The sequence below is a fragment of the Schistocerca gregaria genome, chromosome 3 (assembly GCF_023897955.1).
Source record: "Schistocerca gregaria isolate iqSchGreg1 chromosome 3, iqSchGreg1.2, whole genome shotgun sequence".
Taxonomy (NCBI): domain Eukaryota; kingdom Metazoa; phylum Arthropoda; class Insecta; order Orthoptera; family Acrididae; genus Schistocerca; species Schistocerca gregaria.
The window spans coordinates 754,468,688-754,489,671 of NC_064922.1; the positions used below are offsets into that span (position 1 = coordinate 754,468,688).

The 20,984-nt window shown below is 38.2% G+C and overlaps 1 protein-coding gene across 1 annotated transcript in view; it reads left to right on the forward strand.

Annotated features, from left to right (window-relative positions):
• Nucleotides 1–17,436, forward strand: part of LOC126353930 (cationic amino acid transporter 3-like) — a 122,105-nt gene extending 104,669 nt beyond the window's left edge. The window contains exons 11-14 of the mRNA XM_050003191.1: nt 847–1,043; nt 1,137–1,303; nt 5,205–5,313; nt 17,163–17,436. Coding sequence (XP_049859148.1) covers nt 847–1,043; nt 1,137–1,303; nt 5,205–5,313; nt 17,163–17,278 — 589 coding nt within the window. The 3' untranslated portion in view covers nt 17,279–17,436. The remainder of the gene's footprint in view (nt 1–846; nt 1,044–1,136; nt 1,304–5,204; nt 5,314–17,162) is intronic.
• The last annotated feature ends 3,548 nt before the right edge of the window (nt 17,437–20,984 follow it).

Sequence of the window (20,984 nt, forward strand, 5' to 3'; positions counted from 1 at the left end):
CAAAATAATTAACAGGCAATTCACTTTGTTCCACAAAAAATTATTATTAAGGTCTACACTACAGTAATTCCACTATCGTGAAAGGTAGTGTTATTCAAAACCATCAGTTAGATGGTAAAAACAATATTAATAGAAAAACTCTAATTCTTTAATGGCCACACTAAAACATTACAATATTGGAAATTTCATTGGTCTCGAATGATCAAAAAAGAAAAATGGAAAAATGAAGAATAACTTCATAGAAATTATTCTTTTTCTGCCATATAAAATGAAGGTCTTTCCTGTATTTATTACAATATTGTTTTAAATATAAGTTTCTGTTATCAGTATTCCATGGAAATCATCAACTGGGTGGTAACAAGAATATGTATTCAAACTAATCCTCTGAAGACCACATTAAAGCATAACAGGTCTGTAAAATCAGTGTGTTTAAGCTGTCAAAAAACTGAATAAAACATAAATTATGGGAAACTATTGTATTTCTGTTTTTCAAAACAGAAATGTTCATTATAAGTATTCTATGGAAATCTGTTTCAATAAAGTCTTATAAGAGGGCTCTTCTGCATGATTCTGACCTTATTGGTCACACAGGGTGTAATAAAAATCACAGGAGCTAAGGCAGGAAATTCAGTATTTCATCTGTATTACCTAATATAGGTAATAGATCCAATGGCACAACAAAGAGGACAGCTTCTTGTCAAGTATAAATCAATTTCCAAAAACAATTGTAATTCATAATAATATAACAACAAAATTATAGTTGTGTGTAATGACTTTGAAGATAATTATTTAATTGTGTTTGAAAATTTCTTGTTTTATTTTTCTGTGTTGTTTTTATGTTCATAGGTATACAGGAGAAACTGAAGACCATCTACAAATTGAGGAGGAAGATGCTGGGAAACAAAACACAGATTCAGCTGAAGGAACCAGAATTAAACAATCAAATATTAAAGCCACTGTGAGACAAATACTAAACATTGACAAATTTAAAAGGCCAACAAAATTATCAACAAAAATTGTTGCTTATGAAATTGTGTTATATTGTAAGACACACAGTTATTTGATCAAGTACTTACAAAGATTACAGATATGACACACGTGTTCTTGAAAATATCATCATTTTCTTTCTCTTTCAGTAATCTTATGCATCCTGACATCACAGCTTGTGATACAAGCAGGCTCATCTATTGAAGCAGTAGACCCATTGGCCATATCAGGTCTCATTATTGTTTTACTGTGTATTGTCTGTATATTGATTTCCATTGGACGGCAACCAGTGTCAAAAAAGGAATTAACTTTTAAGGTACACAAAAATTGATGATATGGTAAACACTATTAAAGCAGTTTTAAAGAACTTGAGAAGTGGTGGTATTTGAGAATTGTTGTTCTGCATGAAGGGATCAAATTTTGTATAATGTGCAGAATTTTGGTCCCTACCAGATGTATCAGCATTTCAGGTCAAATTTTGAATTCTAAAGGGAAGTAGTATTGTAGAGCACAAATTAGTAATTGCAGTCCTCTCCAGTAATACCACATAAAATGTGAGATTATAATGCCCCCATGAACCATGGACCTTGCCGTTGGTGGGGAGGCTTGAGTGTCTCAGCAATACAGATGGCCGTACCGTAGGTGCAACCACAACGGAGGGGTATCTGTTGAGAGGCCAAATAAACATGTGGTTCCTGAAGAGGGGCAGCAGCCTTTTCAGTAGTTGCAGGGACAACAGTCTGCATGATTGACTGATCTGGCCTTGCAACACTAACCAAAACGGTCTTGCTGTGCTGGTACTGCGAACAGCTGAAAGCAAGGGGAAACTACAGCCGTAATTTTTCCCGAGGGCATGCAGCTTTACTGTATGGTTAAATGATGATGGCATCCTCTTGGGTAAAATATTCCGGAGGTAAAATAGTTCCCCATTCGGATCTCCGGGCGGGGGACTACTCAAGAGGACGTCGTTATCAGGAGAAAGAAAACTGGCGTTCTACGGATTGGAGGGTGGAATGTCAGATGCCTTAATCGGGCAGGTAGGTAAGAAAATTTAAAAAGGGAAATGGATAGGTTAAAGTTAGATATAGTGGGAATTAGTGAAGTTCAGTGGCAGGAGAAACACGACTTTTGGTCAGGTGAATACAGGGTTAAAATCAAATAGGGGTAATGCAGGAGTAGGTTTAATAATGAATAAAAAAATAGGAGTGCGGGTAAGCTACTACCAGCTGCATAGTGAATGCATTATTGTGGCCAAGATAGACATGAAGCCCTTGCCTTTATAAGCCAACTAGCTCTGCAGATGATGAAGAAATTGATGAAATGTGTGATGAGATAAAAAAAATTATTCAGTTAGTGAAGGGAGAAGAAAATTTAATTGTCATGGGTGACTGGAATTCGAGAGTAGGAAGAGGGAGAGAGGAAACATAGTGGGTGAATATGAATTGGGGGAGAGAAATGAAAGAGGAATCCACCTGGTAGAATTTTGCACAGAGCATAACTTAATCATAGCTAACACTTGGTTTAAGAATCATAAAAGAAGGTTGTATACATGGACGAATCCTGGAGATACTAGAAGGTATCAGATAGATTATATAATGGTAAGACAGAGATTTAGGAACCAGATTTTAAATTGTAAGACATTTCCAGGGGCAGATGTGGACTCTGACCACAATCTATTGGTTGTGAACTGTAGATTAAAACTGAAGAAACTGCAAAAAGGTGGGAATTTAAGGAGATGGGAGCTGGATAAACTGACTAAACAAGAGGTTGTACAGAGTTTCAGGGAGAGCTTAAGGGAACATTTGACAGCAATGGGGGAAAGAAATACAAGAGAAGAGGAATGGGTAGCTCTGAGGGATGAAGTAGTGAAGGCAGCAGAGGATCCAGTTGGTTAAAAGATGAGGGACAGTAGAAATACTTGGGTAACAGAAGAAATATTGCATTTAATTGATGAAAGGAGAAAATATAAAAACACAGTAAATGAAGCAGGCAAAAAGGAATGCAAACGTCTCAAAAATGAGATCGACAGGAAGTGCAAAATGGCTAAGCTGGCATGGCTAGAGGACAAATGTAAGGATGTACAGGCTTACCTCACTACGGGTAAGATAGATACTGCCTACAGGAAAATTAAAGAGACCTTTGGAGAAAAGAGAGCAACTTGTATGAATATCAAGAGCGTTGATGGAAACCCAGTTCTAAGCAAAGAAGGGAAAGCAGAAAGGTGGAAGGAGTATTAGAGGGTCTACACATGGGCGGTGTACTTGAGGACAGTATTATGGAAATGGAAGAGTATGTATATGGAGATGAAATGGGAGATACGATTCTGTGTAAAGAGTTTGACAGAGCACTGAAAGACCTGTGTCGAAACAAGGCCCCGGGAGTAGACAACTTTCCATTGGAACTACTGATGGCATTGGGAGAGCCAGTCCTGACAAAACTCTATCATCTGGTGAGCAAGATGTATGAGACAGGCAAATGAATCTCAGACTTCAAGAAGAATGTAATAATTCCAATCCCAAAGAAAGCAGGTGTTGACAGATGTGAAAATAACCGAACTATCAGTTTAATAAGCCACAGCTGCAAAATATTAACACAAATTGTTTGCAGACGAATGGAAAAACTGGTAGAAGCCGACCTCGGCGAAGATCAGTTTGGATTCCACAGAAATATTGGAACACGTGGAGCAATACTGATCCTACATCTTATCTTAGAAAATAGATTAAGGAAATGAAAACCTACTTTTCTAGCATTTGTAGACTTAGAGAAAGCTTTTGACAATGTTAACTGGAATACTCTCTTTCAAATTCTAAAGGTGACAGGTGTAAAATACAGGGAGCAAAAGGCTGTTTACGATTTGTACAGAAACCAGATGGCAGTTATAAGAGTCAAGGGACATCAAAGGGAAGCAGTAGTTGGGAAGGGAGGAGACAGGGTTGTAGCCTCTCCCCGATGTTATTCAATCTGTATATTGAGCAAGCAGTAAAGGAAACAAAAGAAAAGTTCAGAGTAGGTATTAAAGTCCTTGGAGAAGAAATAAAAACGTTGAGGCTCACCGATGACATTGTAATTCTGTCAGAGACAGCAAAGGACTTGGAAGAGCAGTTGAACGGAATGGACAGTGTCTTGCAAAGAGGATATAAGATGAACATCAACAAAAGCAAAACGAGGATAATGGAATGTAGTCGAATTAAGTTGGGTGATGCTGAGGGAATTAGATTAGGAAATGAGACACTTAAAGTAGTAAAGGAGTTTTGCTATTTAGGGAGCAAAATAAGTGATGATGGTCGAAGTAGGGAGGATATAAAATGTAGACTGGCAATGGCAAGGAAAGCGTTTCTGAAGAAGAGAAATTTGTTAACATCGAGTATAGATTTAAGTGTCAGGAAGTCGTTTCTGAAAGTATTTGTATGGAGTGTAGCCATGTATGGAAGTGAAACATGGACGATAAATAGTTTGGACAAGAAGAGAATAGAAGCTTTCGAAATGTGGTGCTACAGAAGAATGCTGTAGATTAGATGGGTAGATCACATAAGTAACAAGGAGGTTTTCAATAGGATTGGGGAGAAGAGAAGTTTGTGGCACAACTTGACGAGAAGAAGGGATAGGTTGGTAGGACATGTTCTGAGGCATCAAGGGATTACAAATTTAGCATTGGAGGGCATTGAGGAGGGTAAAAATCGTAGAGGGAGACCAAGGTATGAATACACTAAGCAGATTCAGAAGGACATAGGTTGCAGTAAGTACTGGGACATGAAGAAGCTTGCACAGGATAGAGTAGCATGGAGAGCTGCATCAAACCAGTCTCAGGACTGAAGACAACAACAACAAGAACAAGAATGTATTAAATCTCAAGACATATGAAGTACATGTTATGAAAGTCATTTCATGCAGTACTAATCAAGCATATTGATGATATCATCCATTCCTTCCCAGATTGTGAAGAAAATGCAGGTAGCAGGAAAACTAAAGTTTTGAATGATACATTGATTTTATTTTGTTTCTGAAATTTCAATTTGTCATTCAGCACTCATTCCAAAAGGATTACAATATTCCTAGTATGGGAAATTATATGTTATCCAGAAGCTGCACACTGGACAAAAATTCAGTATTCCAGTATCCTATCTTGCTTATGGCATAAACTTGGTGCATGCATATGTAGAACTGCTCAACTATAATTGTAATTGTAGTTTGAATGGTAAAGAATTTTTTCGTTTCAGGTACCATTTATACCAATTCTGCCTGCAATATGTATTTTTGTCAACACTTATTTAATGATGATGTTGGATGTATTCACATGGATCCGATTTGGTGTATGGCTCATCATAGGTAAATATACTAATTGTTTTAAGAATGTAGTGTTCCACAGCTCATAAATATTTAAAAAAAACATCATTATTCAGTACCAAGAGCTACTGACAAAACGTTTTTTATTGTATAACCAATTTCAGTCCACAGACTATTATCAGGGTTCCTGTTTACCTTTGGTATGCAGGATATCTGATGTAATCTGTGGACTGAAGCAATATAGTAAAGAAATCTTCACTAGTGGCTCTTGCCAGGCTGTAATAAAATGTTTCATATACAATTTCTGTGTTTTTTAGTGTAATATAGTACACTAAAGGAACCATTCATTGTTCATGTCAACTTCATTGCTGGCAATATAAAAAATTCCAGTGCAGGTTAATGTTTCCTTCTACTCAACATAATAATCATCCACCAGGAGCGAACACAAATCAAAATAAATGATAGGTCAATGGTCGTGTAGGGGATAGGAAAAATAAAAAGAATATTGTCAGCAGAAGAGCTAATTTAAGTATGATATGAACAGAGAAAGACAAATATCACAGTCATCAAAAACACACTGGAGGGGTGAGAGGAATACAAGAACAGTAGAAAATAGCTGGGGGAGACACAAAGGGTGAAAAAAGTAATGGACAGTATTGGAGAGAAAGATGAAAGTTCAACATCTTGTTGATGATGTGGTCTTTATAGCTGGGACACAAGTTTGGATAGGACAAGAATGGGAAATAAAAATTTCCATGTTGTTTTGTGGGGAGCCATCCCAGTTTGCCGTAATCAGTTTGGGAAAACAGCTGGAAACTTACATCATGGGGAGGATGAAGGAGAAATCAGAGATTGATGGAGAAGGTGGGAAATGTAGGAATCAGTGAGAGGGATACCAATACAGGATATGTGAGGGGTAGGAAGAGAAGATATGGAAGAGTGAGGAGTGGGAGCAGGAGGAGGATTGTAGAAACAGAAAGGAAGTCAGGTAAGGAGAGGAAACACAATACTGTGATGGGGTGGGAGGGAGAGGAGAGTGAAAGAAAAAGGGGCAAGAGTGTAAAACTGAGAGGTTGTGAGGAGAAATAATGACAATTATGAATGGATGCTATGAGTATGGGAGTTATGTCCAGAGATTGGAAGAATGGTGCATAAAGCAAATAGATGGGAGTGTGGTAGGGAAAGTGTGTTAGTTGTTGTATTGATGATAGGTCAGTGGAAATGGTGAAGTGACGTAATGATTATGATGATTTGAGGAGTTAGGCCAGTGGAGTAGTTGAGAGGAAATTGATAGAGGTCAGAAGGAAAGAGAGCAATATAATAGGAGGCAACGGCAGAAGAGGAACAGAGTTTAAGAAGGAAGGCGAAAGAGAGATAGTCTCCTATTGTAAAAATGTAACTAGAGTACAAAAATTAAAAGTACATGCAAATGATTGTTATAATATAGTCCCCCCAACACACTGAATCCCACTGAATTTTTAATCTTTCACTTAATTATATTCACGCTAGATTAGTCAAATATCTGTTGTGCATCAGTCACTAATTGCAGTGGAAGATATTCCTTTGTCATCTGTAACCTTCTTATCACCAACTCCCATGACCTGTCAATAACACTTTGTCTTAACTTCATCAGTTGAAAATTATCCAGATGCAAACTTTTCAGTGTGCACAACAATTAGACACTAAGTGACCCGCTAATTTCACCCAATCATCAACAGGTACACTTTTTAAGAGTTTGACAGTTCCGATCTTGCCTCTGTCACTTCCAAAATCCCTCACAGAAAAAGCATATCTGCTGTAACTTGTACCACATAAAGTCTTAAGACCAGTCTTAAACTAATAATTATCCCTGTGGAAAAGGCTCAGTACTGTGAAGAAAGATGAGAATTCAGCATCTTGTTGATGATGTGGCCTTTATAGGTGGGACACAAATTTGGATAGGACAAGAATGGGGAATAAAAATTTCCATGTTGTTTTATGAGGAACCATCCCTGTTTACCTTAATCAGCTAGGGAAAATAGCTGGAAACTTACATTGTGAGGGTCAGATGTTGATTTGAACCCTGCTCCTCCAAAATATGTGATAACAACTATGCCAACTCATTTGGTTCACTACTGTGATCGTATACTACAGGAATTAGCTGATGGAGAGTATTTGCCAAATGGTAGATTACTGTACTTGCAAATCTTAACACTGAAATTCTCTACCACATATCCTACTTGATCTGAATACTTGCAAATGTCTTTCACCTGAAACCACCACTTCCTCCTCCTGGTCCCAACCTTCATCACTCCCCATGTGTTCTTCTTTTAAATGTTTCCTAAAATTCATAAGTCCAACTCACTTGTACGCCTTATTGATTTTGGTCACTCTGCATCCGTCAAAACATATTGCTATTTTCAATACTAGCTTCCTCTGTTCAGATGGTTTTATAAGACTCTCTGTCTACAGAAAAAACTACTATCAATAGTACTTCATCTGTGATGTAGACACATCTACCTAACTCAAAAGGCATTACCCTACATAGGGATATGATGGATTCTGTACAAACAGTGACAAAAAAATTTTCTCGGAGAATGCTAGAAACCTTGCCAAGTATGATAGGACCATATGGTTCACAACTCACCTTTCATGTCATGCCTCTATGAACCCCCGATACTTTCTGATTCATTGTCATCATTGCACAGTATCAACAACCAACCAGCACCTGAATGTTGCAACAACATTATTCCACAGAATTAAACTACCTTTCATCATGCACTGGGGAAAAAAAAGTTCTGCAAAGATCCTTGCTGTACAAACATGGTAATATTTTGCAGCTTACCAGTATTTGGTCCATCTATTTATCATTCATGCTTCCAACATCAAACCTCCTTTGATCATACTCTTGTAAATGACACTGTGATAGATTTCTTCCACACACCCAAATCAAAAGTTAAGCATAAACAGAGAAAAGGAAAATGGAAAGAGGAAAGGTAAGTAATTACTGACAATAGCCATTAACATTACCCAGCAAACTTATTGCCATGTTCTCATATCAGAAGACAGGCTGTGGCAGTGGAGGCTCTCCTGTAAACAGCAGCTTGCTGGGAAGATTTGCGTGCACGAGTGCAAGCAGTTGGGTGGTTGCACTGCCCTAGACATGAACTAGTGCCATCCAGAGCAGGAGACTAGCTGTGGCTGAAGTGAGCCCATGGTAGCCCACCAACTGGAAGGCAAAGCCTCCAGGAGTGGAACTAGCCCAAGTAGTTGACTCGTTTATGATGGAGTCCAGTCTCATGTAAGTAGCTTGCAGAACCCCATTACCTTGTTGCCTGGTATGGATGTACCTTCATAGTACTGCCAGGCTAAAAATACTTTGGTTAGAAATGATGGGTTATTATACTGGTATCGGTGCTCATATGCCGTGCCGATGTGCTGCTTCTAACAACATACACTGAAATAAGGCAATGGGCAGTAGGTGTGCCAAGTAGCCTGCCAATGCTGTGGTCAAACCACCTATACGGCCATTGGTAGTACTGTAAGCAATGGTCCCTGCAACCTGTCTGCAACAGCTGTTATTACTCGGTAGCACCAAAAAATTGTGTTTCGCACTTTCCTTCTCTCAGAGAATCAGTGAGGATTCTAAAAAACACTTACGTGAAAAACAACTTCTTTATTCATGTATTATAGCCTGCAAACAGCAGACAGAGATGAATGGAAAGTTTATCTTTTTAAATATTTGTAAGCCATTCAGCACTCCCATATTGTCAACTAATAACCATTAAATAATCCTATGGAATGTCTCCACAGATCTGCAGTTTGTATAATGAATTTTTGACTAACAGAAAAACTTGTACTAATATGATACATGATAAATGGAGATAGAAATGAAAGTAACATCTTATGTGTCATACGTAAGCAAAATAAGACCCTTCAATACACATAATTATTGTGTCAAATAATATCAGTAGGACTATCAGATTGTTAACTGATGATTCTGATGTCTACAATGATTGAAAGGCAATTTAGAAAGTTTTATGCATAAATTTCCATAGATTGAAAGAATGGCAGCGCTCTTTAAATGTGAATGAATGTTAAAAAAATATCCATAACAGAAAGAATATGTTAGTATCTGCTTACAAGATTAGTGCTAAACTTCCATTAGCTATCATTAATGCTAAACTTCCATTTTTTCCAATATTTAGGTATAACACTAAGAGGTAATGATGAATGGTGCCACATATTTTTTCAAATGTAGGCAATTTTATTTGTAGATGTTTATAACTGTCTAGGCCAGTTTGACAACCCAAACCCAAATAACTGGAGGACGACACATAAGAAATAGTAAAATTTTACAAAACTATGGCTCTTACAGTACTTCTTCATGGCAATAAATGCTGGGTATTGGCAAAAAGAAAGTAGTATAACCAAATACCAAAACATGTTATATGAATGGGTACAGAGAAAGAACCGTAAATGACTTTTCAAACTAGCATTAGCTTACAATCCAGCAGGAAGAGGACATGTTGAAAGACCTAAGAATAAACGGACAGACAATATGTGAAGCCTGAATGGAGTCAATGCATAATCCATGAAGTGTAGAAGAAGAAAAAGAAGACAACTAAGAAGTACTATTAAATGCAGCAAACTGTGAAAATCAATGATAGGTAAGGCAAATGTGGATTTAGTGGAAGGAGTCTCACAAACTGCTGTGCACCTGTACAGGAAATCACAGACATGACCAATTCCAGAACACTGTTTCATCATTTACAGTCCGTCTCAATTAAGAATGAAAGTAGGCATAAAGTGAATTCAAAGATGTTCTGTTAGCATCATAAACAGTTGGTACAGTCCATATGAAAATGTAACAAAAATGTCCAGAGATTGTAAATGGGGCTCTTTATAATAAAGATGACACAATCATTTCAAAATCCTCTAGAGTGAATTTAGGAAACAAGTAGTTGAGGAAAACCATGTGACAGTTCTGCTTCCTCTGTCATATATTTTGCACAGGAATACCAAGGAATACAGATGGTTCCATTTCCCTTGCTTAATACACAAATGAAAACAGACAGAAAGTCACTATTATTGGTGCAAAGAACTCTCTGCCATAAGCAGTAAAGTGACTTGTAGGGTATAGTGTAGTCATTTAGTGGAAAAATTAAAAAAACAATACTGAGTATTGGACCAAATTTGTAACTGGATCCAGGATAGCCTTGCAGACAGAACTCAATATGTTGTTCTAAATGGGGAAAAAAAATCAAGAGATGTAAAGGCAATTTTGGGAGTACCCTGAGGAGTGTTACAGACCCTTATCTGTTTATAGTTATACTGCCTGAAGGGCACCTAGAAGGAGAGGAGGAAATGAAAAGAAACTTCCCAGGTTGAGGGGGTGTGATATTGTCATTTCAGTGGTTACAAAATGGAGTCAAATTTGTAAAGAACTGCAGTATGAGCCCACGTGTCAGTATACGTTATACATACTCTTTCTTGGACACATGCACTAGTTTGGTTGGGAATGGTGTCATAAATCCATTGTATCCACTCCTAAAGCAATCTGGCACACAATTGTTGTAACTGATCATGGATATCCTGGATACTGCTACTCTGATCCCACATATATTCTCAGGGACAGATCTGCAGATCTTGTTGACCAAGGGAATAGCTTAACATCATGCAGCAGCTGACAAATAAACGTGCCTTGCGTGGCTGAGCATTGTCCTGTTCAAAAATTACAGACAGTTTTGTTTCCCTTTATTAATGCATGAATGGAAAAGGACAGAAAATTACTAATATTGGTACAAAGTACACTCCACTATATGCATTAAAGTGATATGTGGAGTATAGTGCAGTCATTATGTAAACAAAATTGAAAAAAAAGTAAGTGTTATCATTAAATTCAGGACTTCCTTGCAAATAGAACTTCAACATATTGTTATTAATGGAACAAAATCAACAGATGTAAAGCGAATTTGGGATTAACCAAAGGGAGTGTTATAGGCCCATATCTCTTTACGGTTTACACTGCCTGACAAAATGTGAAGCATACACAATGGGAGGTGGAAATGAAATGAAACTTCACAGTTTGAGAGCATGTTGTTGTTGTTGTGGTCTTCAGTCCTGAGACTGGTTTGATGCAGCTCTCCATGCCATTCTATCCTGTGCAAGCTTCTTCATCTCCCAATACCTACTGCAACCTACATCCTTCTGGATCTGCTTAGTGCATTCATCTCTTGGTCTCCCTCTATGATTTTTACCCTCCACACTGCCCTCCAATACTAAATTGGTGATCCGTTGATGCCTCAGAACATGTCCTACCAACCGATCCCTTCTTCTCGTCAAGTTGTGCCACAAACTTCTCTTCTCCCCAATCCTATTCAATACTTCCTCATTAGTTATGTGAGCTACCCATCTAATCTTCAGCATTCTTCTGTAGCACCACATTTCAGAAGCTTCTATTCTCTTCTTGTCCAAACTATTTATTGTCCATGTTTCACTTCCATACATGGCTACACTCCATACAAATACTTTCAGAAACGACTTCCTGACACTTAAATCTATACTCGATGTTAAAAAATTTCTCTTCTTCAGAAACGCTTTCCTTGCCATTGCCAGTCTACATTTTATATCCTCCCTACTTCGACCATCATCAGTTATTTTACTTCCTAAATAGCAAAACTCCTTTACTACTTTAAGTGTCTCATTTCCTAATCTAATTCCCTCAGCATCACCTGACTTAATTTGACTACATTCCACTATCCTCTTTTTGCTTTTGTTGATGTTTATCTTATACCCTCTTTTCAAGACACTGTCCATTCCGTTCAACTGCTCTTCCAAGTCCTTTGCTGTCTATGACAGAATTACAATGTCATCGGCAAACCTCAACGTTTTTATTTCTTCTCCCTAGATTTTAATACCTACTCCGAATGTTTCTTTTGTTTCCTTTACTGCTTGCTCAATATACAGATTGAATAACATTGGAGAGAGGCTACAACCCTGTCTTACTCCCTTCCCAACAACTGCTTCCCTTTCATGTCCCTCGATTTTTATAACTGCCATCTGTTTTCTGTACAAATTGTAAATAGCCTTTCGCTCCCTGTATTTTACCCCTGCCACCTTTAGAATTTGAAAGAGAGTATTCCAGTCAACATTGTCAAAAGCTTTCTCTAAATCTACAAATGCTAGAAACGTAGGTTTGCCTTTTTTTAATCTTTCTTCTAAGATAAGTCGTAAGGTCAGTATTGCCTCACATGTTCCAGTATTTCTACGGAATTCAAACTGATCTTCGCCGAGGTCAGCTTCTACCAGTTTTTCCATTCGCCTGCAAAGAATTTGCATAAGTATTTGTTGCTTATTAGACTGATTGTTCGGTAATTTTCACATCTGTCAACACCTGCTTTCTTTGGGATTGGGATTATTATGTTCTTTTTGAAGTCTGAGGGTATTTTGCCTGTTTCATACATCTTGCTCACCAGATGGTAAAGTTTTGTCAAGACTGGCTCTCCCAAGGCCGTCAGTAGTTCCAATGGAATGTTGTCTACTCCGGGGACCTTGTTTCGACTCAGGTCTTTCAGTGCGCTGTCAAACTCTTCACGCAGTATCGTACCTCCCATTTCATCTTCATCTACATCCTCTTCCATTTCCATTATATTGTCCTCAAGTATATCGCCCCTGTATAGACCCTCTATATACTCCTTCCACCTTTCTGCTTTCCCTTCTTTGCTTAGAACTGGGTTTCCATCTGAGCATATGTGATGTTATTTCAGTGATTTCAATTCGATGCGCAAGTCGCCAAAGTGGCGTCAAATCGAAAGACTTGCACCAGGCGAGCGGTCTACCCGACGGGAGGCCCTCGTCACACGCCATTATTATTATTATTATTATTATTATTATTATTATTATTATTATTATTATTATTAGTGATTACAAAATTGAGTCAAACTTACAAAGAACTTGACGGTATGAGCCTATGCATCAATATAATGTTGCATACCCTCTGGTTTGGATGCAAGCACTGATTCAGTTGGGAAGGGTGTCATAAAGCCATCATATTCATTCCTAAGGCAAACTGTCCCACGACTGTTATAACTGATTCTTGATATCCTGTATACTATCTCTGCTAGACCCAATATGTTTTATCAGGGACAGATCTTCAGATCTTGCTGACCACATGAGTACCTTAAAATCATGCATACAGTTAACAAGGATGTGAGCCATGTGTGAATGAGTACTATCCTGTTGAAAAATGGCATCATGATACTGCCGCATGAGAGGTAACACACGAGAATGCGGGATGTCTATGACATACCACTGTGCCATCAGAGTTCTCTCTGTCTCAACCAGTCAAGACCTGACATCACATCCACTGGTTCCCCAAATCACAATGCCCTCCAAAAGCTTGGAAGTATGGGTCCTCTCCCCAGGTGACTGTCATGCTTAATGGTGATGGTCATTTGGAATAGTGCAGAACTGTGATTCATCACTGAAGACAGTGCAATACCCTCAGCAGCTGTCCATATTTCCCAGTCAGGCACCACTCCAAATCCACCTGCTTGTGTTGTAATGTCAATGGCAGTATACACATGTGACATTAATCTCTAGTGTGGCTGCTGTTAGTTTCCAATCATTGGTGTAGGATGACATGTAATATTGCTGGGATTATGGTGAGAGTTTATGGCAGGTGCAAATGTGATGGAGTTATGATGTGATTTGTGCACAATAGGGTGACCTTCTGGTGATCAGATGGGGTCACCCGGAACCTTGACAACATGTACGCCTGCCCTTAAGTTCCCATTCAGAGAAGTGTCTGGTCACTGTTACATCAGAATGCCCCCAAAACCTGGATGGTGCATAATATGACTAGTGTGCCAAAAGGTGACTAATAATGAGCCAGCTTTGAAACTCTGTCAGGTGCTAATAATGCTGTCTCAGATGAGAACACAGCACCACTGTGTACTTCACAGTGATCACTCAACATCTGACACTGTCCACACCCCTTAAATGCTATATCAGGCATGGTATCAACACAGATAATACCAGTGTACTCTGGTGGCCATTCTACCTGCCACAAATAATTGCAACCCTAAATCGTACCACTGATGGTATGCACGTGTACAATTTCACATTGACATCTGACCAGGTCATCTATGTGCTTCACTTTTTTTTCCAGGCAGTGCACTGGGTAGTGATAGTTAAACTTTTGCAATTTTAACCAATGTAGATGGAAAACTATTTATCATATTCGTATTCAGATGTTCAATCTGTGCATTGCTGGACACAATGTGCATTCTTCAATTAGTGCATGAGCTCTATCATGAGAACTGAACATTCTACTGTTTGAAAAGATCTGTGAATAATTGTATAATGGTATATGAGTGTGGTCCCAGGATGTCATGGATGCAGACAGTCATCACATTGAGCAACATTTGTAACGTGGAAGGTAAAATTGGTACTGAACTATCAAATGTTACCTTCTCATGTGGAAATTAAAATGTGTTTCCTTTAGTGGTTTATTCATTGTTTCTCTTCTGCATGTCCTTACAAATGTTTGCATAATGTTTCATTTTTCTACACTCACTTGTTTTTCGTGGGCCCCTCTCAAGTAGTGAAAGTTTAATTATAACCAAGTTATATGTTACTGATGTAGTGGATAATGTTGAAAGTTCCATGAGGCTATTTACAGATAATGCAGTTGTTTATAAGAAGGATGCAATGATAGGAAACTGTAGTAAATTCAGCAAGACTTGCAGAGAATAGATGAATGATGCAGGAACTGGCAGTTACCCTGAGCATATATAAATGTAACATATAGTGCATAAGCAGGTGAGCAGATCCACTATCCTTTAATTACATTATTGGCAGTGAATTGCTGGAAACATTAAATATCATAAAACATCTAGCATTAGCCATTCAAAGGGACGTAAAGTGGAATGAAGACTTAAAACAAATAGGAAAAGCGGATGACAGGCTTATATTCATCGGGAGAACCTTAGGGAAATTCAATTCATCCATGAAAGAAGTAGTTAACAAATTCAATGTTTCACAAATTATTGAGAATTCTTCACATGAGTGAGACCATCACTATGTTGGATCAACAGAGGAGATAGAGAATATCCAATAACATCATATAGTTGGTGGAAGAACATTACCAAGATGCTCAACGAACTTCAGTGGCAGACATTACAAGAGAAGAGTTGTGTATCACAAGGTGTGTTTACTATTGAAATTTCATGGCCTACATTCCAAGAGCAACTCATACACATATCATAAAATGTTGATGGCAAGAAAATTCAAGAAACTAGAGATCACCCAAAGGCTTATTCACAGTCATTCTTGTTACACGCCTTTCGTGAATGGAATATGGGAAGAGGATAAGATTGTAGTACCAGAAATATGCTCTGCCTCACACCATACAGTGACTGGAGGAGCACAGATTTGTGTGAAGATATTATTTATAACCTTTTCTCAGTTATGTATTTTGGACAACCTAGTACAGCCTAAACCCTGTGACTGAGCTGTGCTTTGTTTTGTAAAGTTTTTTTTTCTTTATTTTTTTTTTCCCCTGATGCTGGAACATGTTTTCTTTTCTTGATTAGACATAACTTTTGGATATAGTCTTAAGACTTAAGTTTATGATTATTCTTAACCTATTACCTAACCATAGTTAAAGCAACTTGGAATATTAGCTATATCATTAAAAAAACTGTCCTGCAACCTTTGTGATGATAACCAGCCACTGACCAAATCAAGTGAATTATCAGTACAATATGGCCAATCAACTGCAGTTTGTGCTACTCATTGCCCAACATAATATTAACACTTACTTTGTGACTCATGCTGTATAAATGTTCTTCTGCAATAACAATTCTGGAGTTCACAAGTGGTAAATGTCCTCTTGCTATATCTTGGGGTACCACAATCCATTTACCTTAAGACAAGCTATCCCCTTTGTCCTCTCTAGCATTCTCTTCAGATTCCAATCCTCAGTGCAATTAATTTCAGGTCTTTATAATATTGCCTATTCTAACTTTATTAATCATCACAATTCATTGTTTGTTATACATTAATAATGTCAATTTTTCTTATTTGCACATCCTTTCTCACACTCTGTTTGTTACAGCTGTTTTATTTGTTTCCTTTCTCTTTATAACCTTTTCCCCCTTTCTGTCATGTATGTAACACAGTCCTCTCTATACCTAGCACTGTGAGTTGTCCTGCAATCCTATACCCTGCATTGCACACCACCTTGTGTCCATTACATGCAAACTTCCTCTCCTGCCCCCACCCCCCTCTCCCTTGATAATGGACCACCAGTTACACCACACAACAGTGCAGTGATTTTCATGTACCTAAATGATAACTCTTGTGTCATCATATTGATCCCTCACAACTATATTGACAGAATTGTACCACGTCCTATGGGGATGATATATGAGCAGACGATCAGATTCATTCTCCAGTTAAACAGGTTAAATCAAGACTCATTTGTGAGTGGACCAGTACCCCACTGTTCCCAGGCTCATTTGTGGTGAGCAAGACAGCGGGTTGGTTTTAACTGCTTGTCTGCCTATGCGTTCATGTACAGGGTATTAGTTATACTTCTGGTTCAAGTTTAAGCTTTGCTTTTTGTACTGTCACAAATAATCTCTACAGTCACTTGCAGGAAAGAAGTAATAAAATATAAAGATGATAAGGAGACATAAACAGTAAGAGAAAGGTAGGCACTTCTATTGCTGTGTGTTGCTCTGTGAATTATGTCTGATCGTAATAGATATCTCCAACACACTAATTATCTGCAGTTGAAAACTTTGTGCAGCAACTATGAATGGAATGTGTGCGGTAGAAAAACACTACAAGAGATAAGTTGTACCTTAGAGTTAGTTATTGACAGTTATTTTGTAATTTTTCAGGGCTCTTGATTTACTTCACAATTGGTTACTGTATCAGTGACCCAAAGGACAAAAACACAAATGATGTTACTGCACAGGGTCTGGATAATTTGGCATACATGGAAAATGCTGAATGAGCTCTATTGCTGCTACAATAATGTAACTGGATAAACACAAATCATCATGGGAAAAAAAACTTTGTAACTTTGCTGCTTCTATCTGTATTTGTTTTTTATTAATTTGTAATGTTTAACAATTTGCAAATATATTTATTCAGTTACTTTTTTAATACAAATGTAGCTTTGAGAAACATATGATTGTTCATGGTTATCCCCATCACCATTAAGTAAAATATGTACAACCATCCAGCATCAATGACAAGCTGAGAACACTATAGGAATCTCACCAATACCAAATTGTAACAGTAACACTCAGTATACTTGTGACACTAAGAAATCTGGGTAATTGAGTTTGTATGAACTCATAGAACAGGATGATATTTGCTACTGGCAATAGTGCTTTTCAGTTCTCCCATTAAAACAGTGCATTTTTACGCAGATTAACAACATGAGGAAAAAACTGCTGCTGTACATGGAATATCTGTGCAAGAGTTGCATTATCAAAAATAACTCATCTCTACCCAACAATCAAGCACGTTAAAAACTGATAATCTGGGAATATAATTGTTATGTTCAAAAACTTAAATAAACCAAATTGATGTTCCACAATAATATTTATTTAATACAAACAATCCTGTTGGAGGGACATCCTCAACCGAGCATTATACCAGAGGTTAAAAATACCACTACAGTTGTAAAGTTCTTTTATTATCACATGACCGTTTTTGGGCTCTTATAAGCCCATCTTCAGCTGTTGTAACTTGGTGCTGTGACCCCCGAGTGCCGTGATGTATGTGTACAAGGCATGGTGTGTGCTGTGCTGTGCTCGGGGGTCACAGCACCAAGTTACAACACCTGAAGATGGGCTTATAAGAGCCTGAAACTGATCGTGTAATAATAAAAGAACTTTACAACTTCAGCGGTATTTTCAACTTCTGGGATTTATTTAATAGTTCATTACGAATGGCTTTTGGAATTTTAGGCCATCCTCAGATAACTTAACACTAAACAGATAGTCCACACATCACTGAGAGTTCAAAGGTGTGCAAAAATTGTTTTTTCAGAGATAAGTGACTTTTCACAAGTATATACATCAATACAAAAACAGAAGCATAAGGAATCACAAAAAAAACCTGAACAAATAAATCTGATACTACTTCATATTCAAAGTATAGGAATGTCTAAGCTAATATGCTGTACAAGTGAGTAATGGCAAAGACTATTATGGTATTTGGACAACTGGTGAACATGATGAAAAGGTTGAAAAAAAAAGAGGTATAGAGAGGGGGGAGGGGGGGGGGGGGCAGACGGGAGAAAGGAATTGTAGTGGCAGACACCAGCCCACATAACTAACAAGTCAAAAGCTGATCTGTTCAGTGAAGCTGTCGAAAGAGTTCATATGCTGGCCACCAGGAGTGCTGGTCTGAATTTCTCTTTGCTGCAATGTGATGCCCTATCACTGTTTTGTTCCAACAAAAATTTCACTTAGTTATGGATCTATCTTGACTCATATACCTACCTTTGTAATGATCATTATGTTTTGTTTCATTATATGTTTGGATTGTTGTGCAGTGTAACAGTGACTTGGTTTATTGTAAATAAAATGTTGTTCATGATACACCAGAATTAAAATTTCTTATCTGTACCTGGCTGAGTTACAAGCACTTCACATCCAGTTCAAAAGGCTATCAACTAGTCATGCCACATTACTGACCACAATGTGATGGAGCCATTGAAAATTATGACAAATTCTTGAAGAGTCAAGAGTTTTTTTAGATGGAAGATGTATGCACCATATCAAGATTCACAGAGGAACTACCCCTGTTTTGGCCACGCAATCCAACATTATGGTTTGCTCAAGTCATGTTGAGTTTTCTCTCTGCTAAGTATTAGCAGATTCCATTAAATTTACACTAGTGTTCAGCCAATTAGACCATCTCTATGCTGGGGAAGTACAAGACACTATAACCACATCTCTGGAGACAGAATCATACAAATGATTCAAGACAGAGTTGATATGCAAAGTGTCAGCTTCACAGGAAGAGTGAGTGAGACAAGTACTTACACATACTTAACACAGGAAGACATTGGGGACAGAAAGCCTCTGACATCTTCACAGCAAGGTCAATGTGTACATAGTACCGGATACACTGTTGTGCACACTGTGGTGCCATTTAAAGTAAAGGCAATTATAGTGTCGCAGACAGAGGTGCCACTAGACATCATAGCAGACATGGTAGATAGAATCCAGGACATAATCATGCCATTCTCATAAAGTTTAACAGTGGCAGCATGCCCAAGTGCATCACAGTGATGTGTGCAGATCACAGCAGCCTCATGAATGAGGCAGAAGCACTAACCAAACAGAATGGTGAGCTACTCTCTGACCAAAATATTAGAGGATGCTTTCATAGGAGGTCCAGAAGTCATTCCTCTAGGAACTCCCTGGCAGTGGGCGACACCACATAGCAGGACTTTTGTTGGTGTCATCAGAAGTTCAGATACCAGGTGCACGAAAGCGCTTTGCCATGCACATTCCCAAACAGCAATGGCAATCAGAAGAAGGCTCACCTGATTGCCAGTCACCATCTCTATGCCTCTTCATCATCAATTAGAAGACAGCACAAAAGTTTCTAATGGTCCCAAGATCCAATTTATGTGTTTTTTCCGTGGACCCTGTTGCATAAACATCAGGCACCAACATTGTACCACCTGTCTGCATGAAATAACACATCCATAGTGACCTATGTCATGCAACACACAGAACTAAGAGTCAGGATTATGTTGTGTCTTCAATTGAAAATTTACCATATCAGACATGGCAGGACCCGTAATGAGAGCTGATTTGCCAGCATCATCATCTGCTGCTGGACACCACTAAGGCATGTCTTGTCGACAGCATCCCTGGTCTATCAGCTACCAAATTTATCAGGCAGTGGATATACCGAGCTACTGGAGCAGTTCCCAGGTATCACAGGACCTCTAGGTGCTCTGGAAATGGTACACCACAGCACTGTGCACCACATAACACCACCATGGCACACCAATTTCATGAAGGTGAAGATGATTGCTCCATACTGTTGTGCTACTGCCACAGCAGAGTACAATGATATGTTGGAGGAAGACATCATACACCCTTCCATCACTACACATGGTACCAAAGAAGTGTGGTGCATGGAAATATGCAGAGATTACCATATCACTGCTAGAACGGCACCAGATTGTTATTCTGAATCCCAATTAAAAAACTAAAATCATGCATTACATACTGCAACTATATTTAGCATGCTAGAGTCTGCCAAGGCCTCCGCACAATTCCTGTGGCTGAAGAGAACATATTGAATACAAGTATTATTACATCATTCAACCTCAACATTGTAAGACATTTCCAGGAGCAGATGTGGACTCTGAACACAATCTATTGGTTATGAACTGTAGATTAAAACTGAAGAAACTGCAAAAAGGTGGGAATTTAAGGAGATGGCACCTGGATATACTGAAAGAACCAGAGATTATACAGAGTTTCAGATAGAGCATAATGGAACAATTGACAGGAATGGGGGAAAGAAATACATTAGAAGAAGAATGGGTAGCTCTGAGGGATGAAGTAGTGAAGGCAGCAGAGGATCAAGTAGGTAAAAAGATGAGGGCTAGTAGAAATCCTTTGGTAACAGAAGAAATATTGAATTTAATTGATGAAAGGAGAAAGTACAAAAATGCGTAA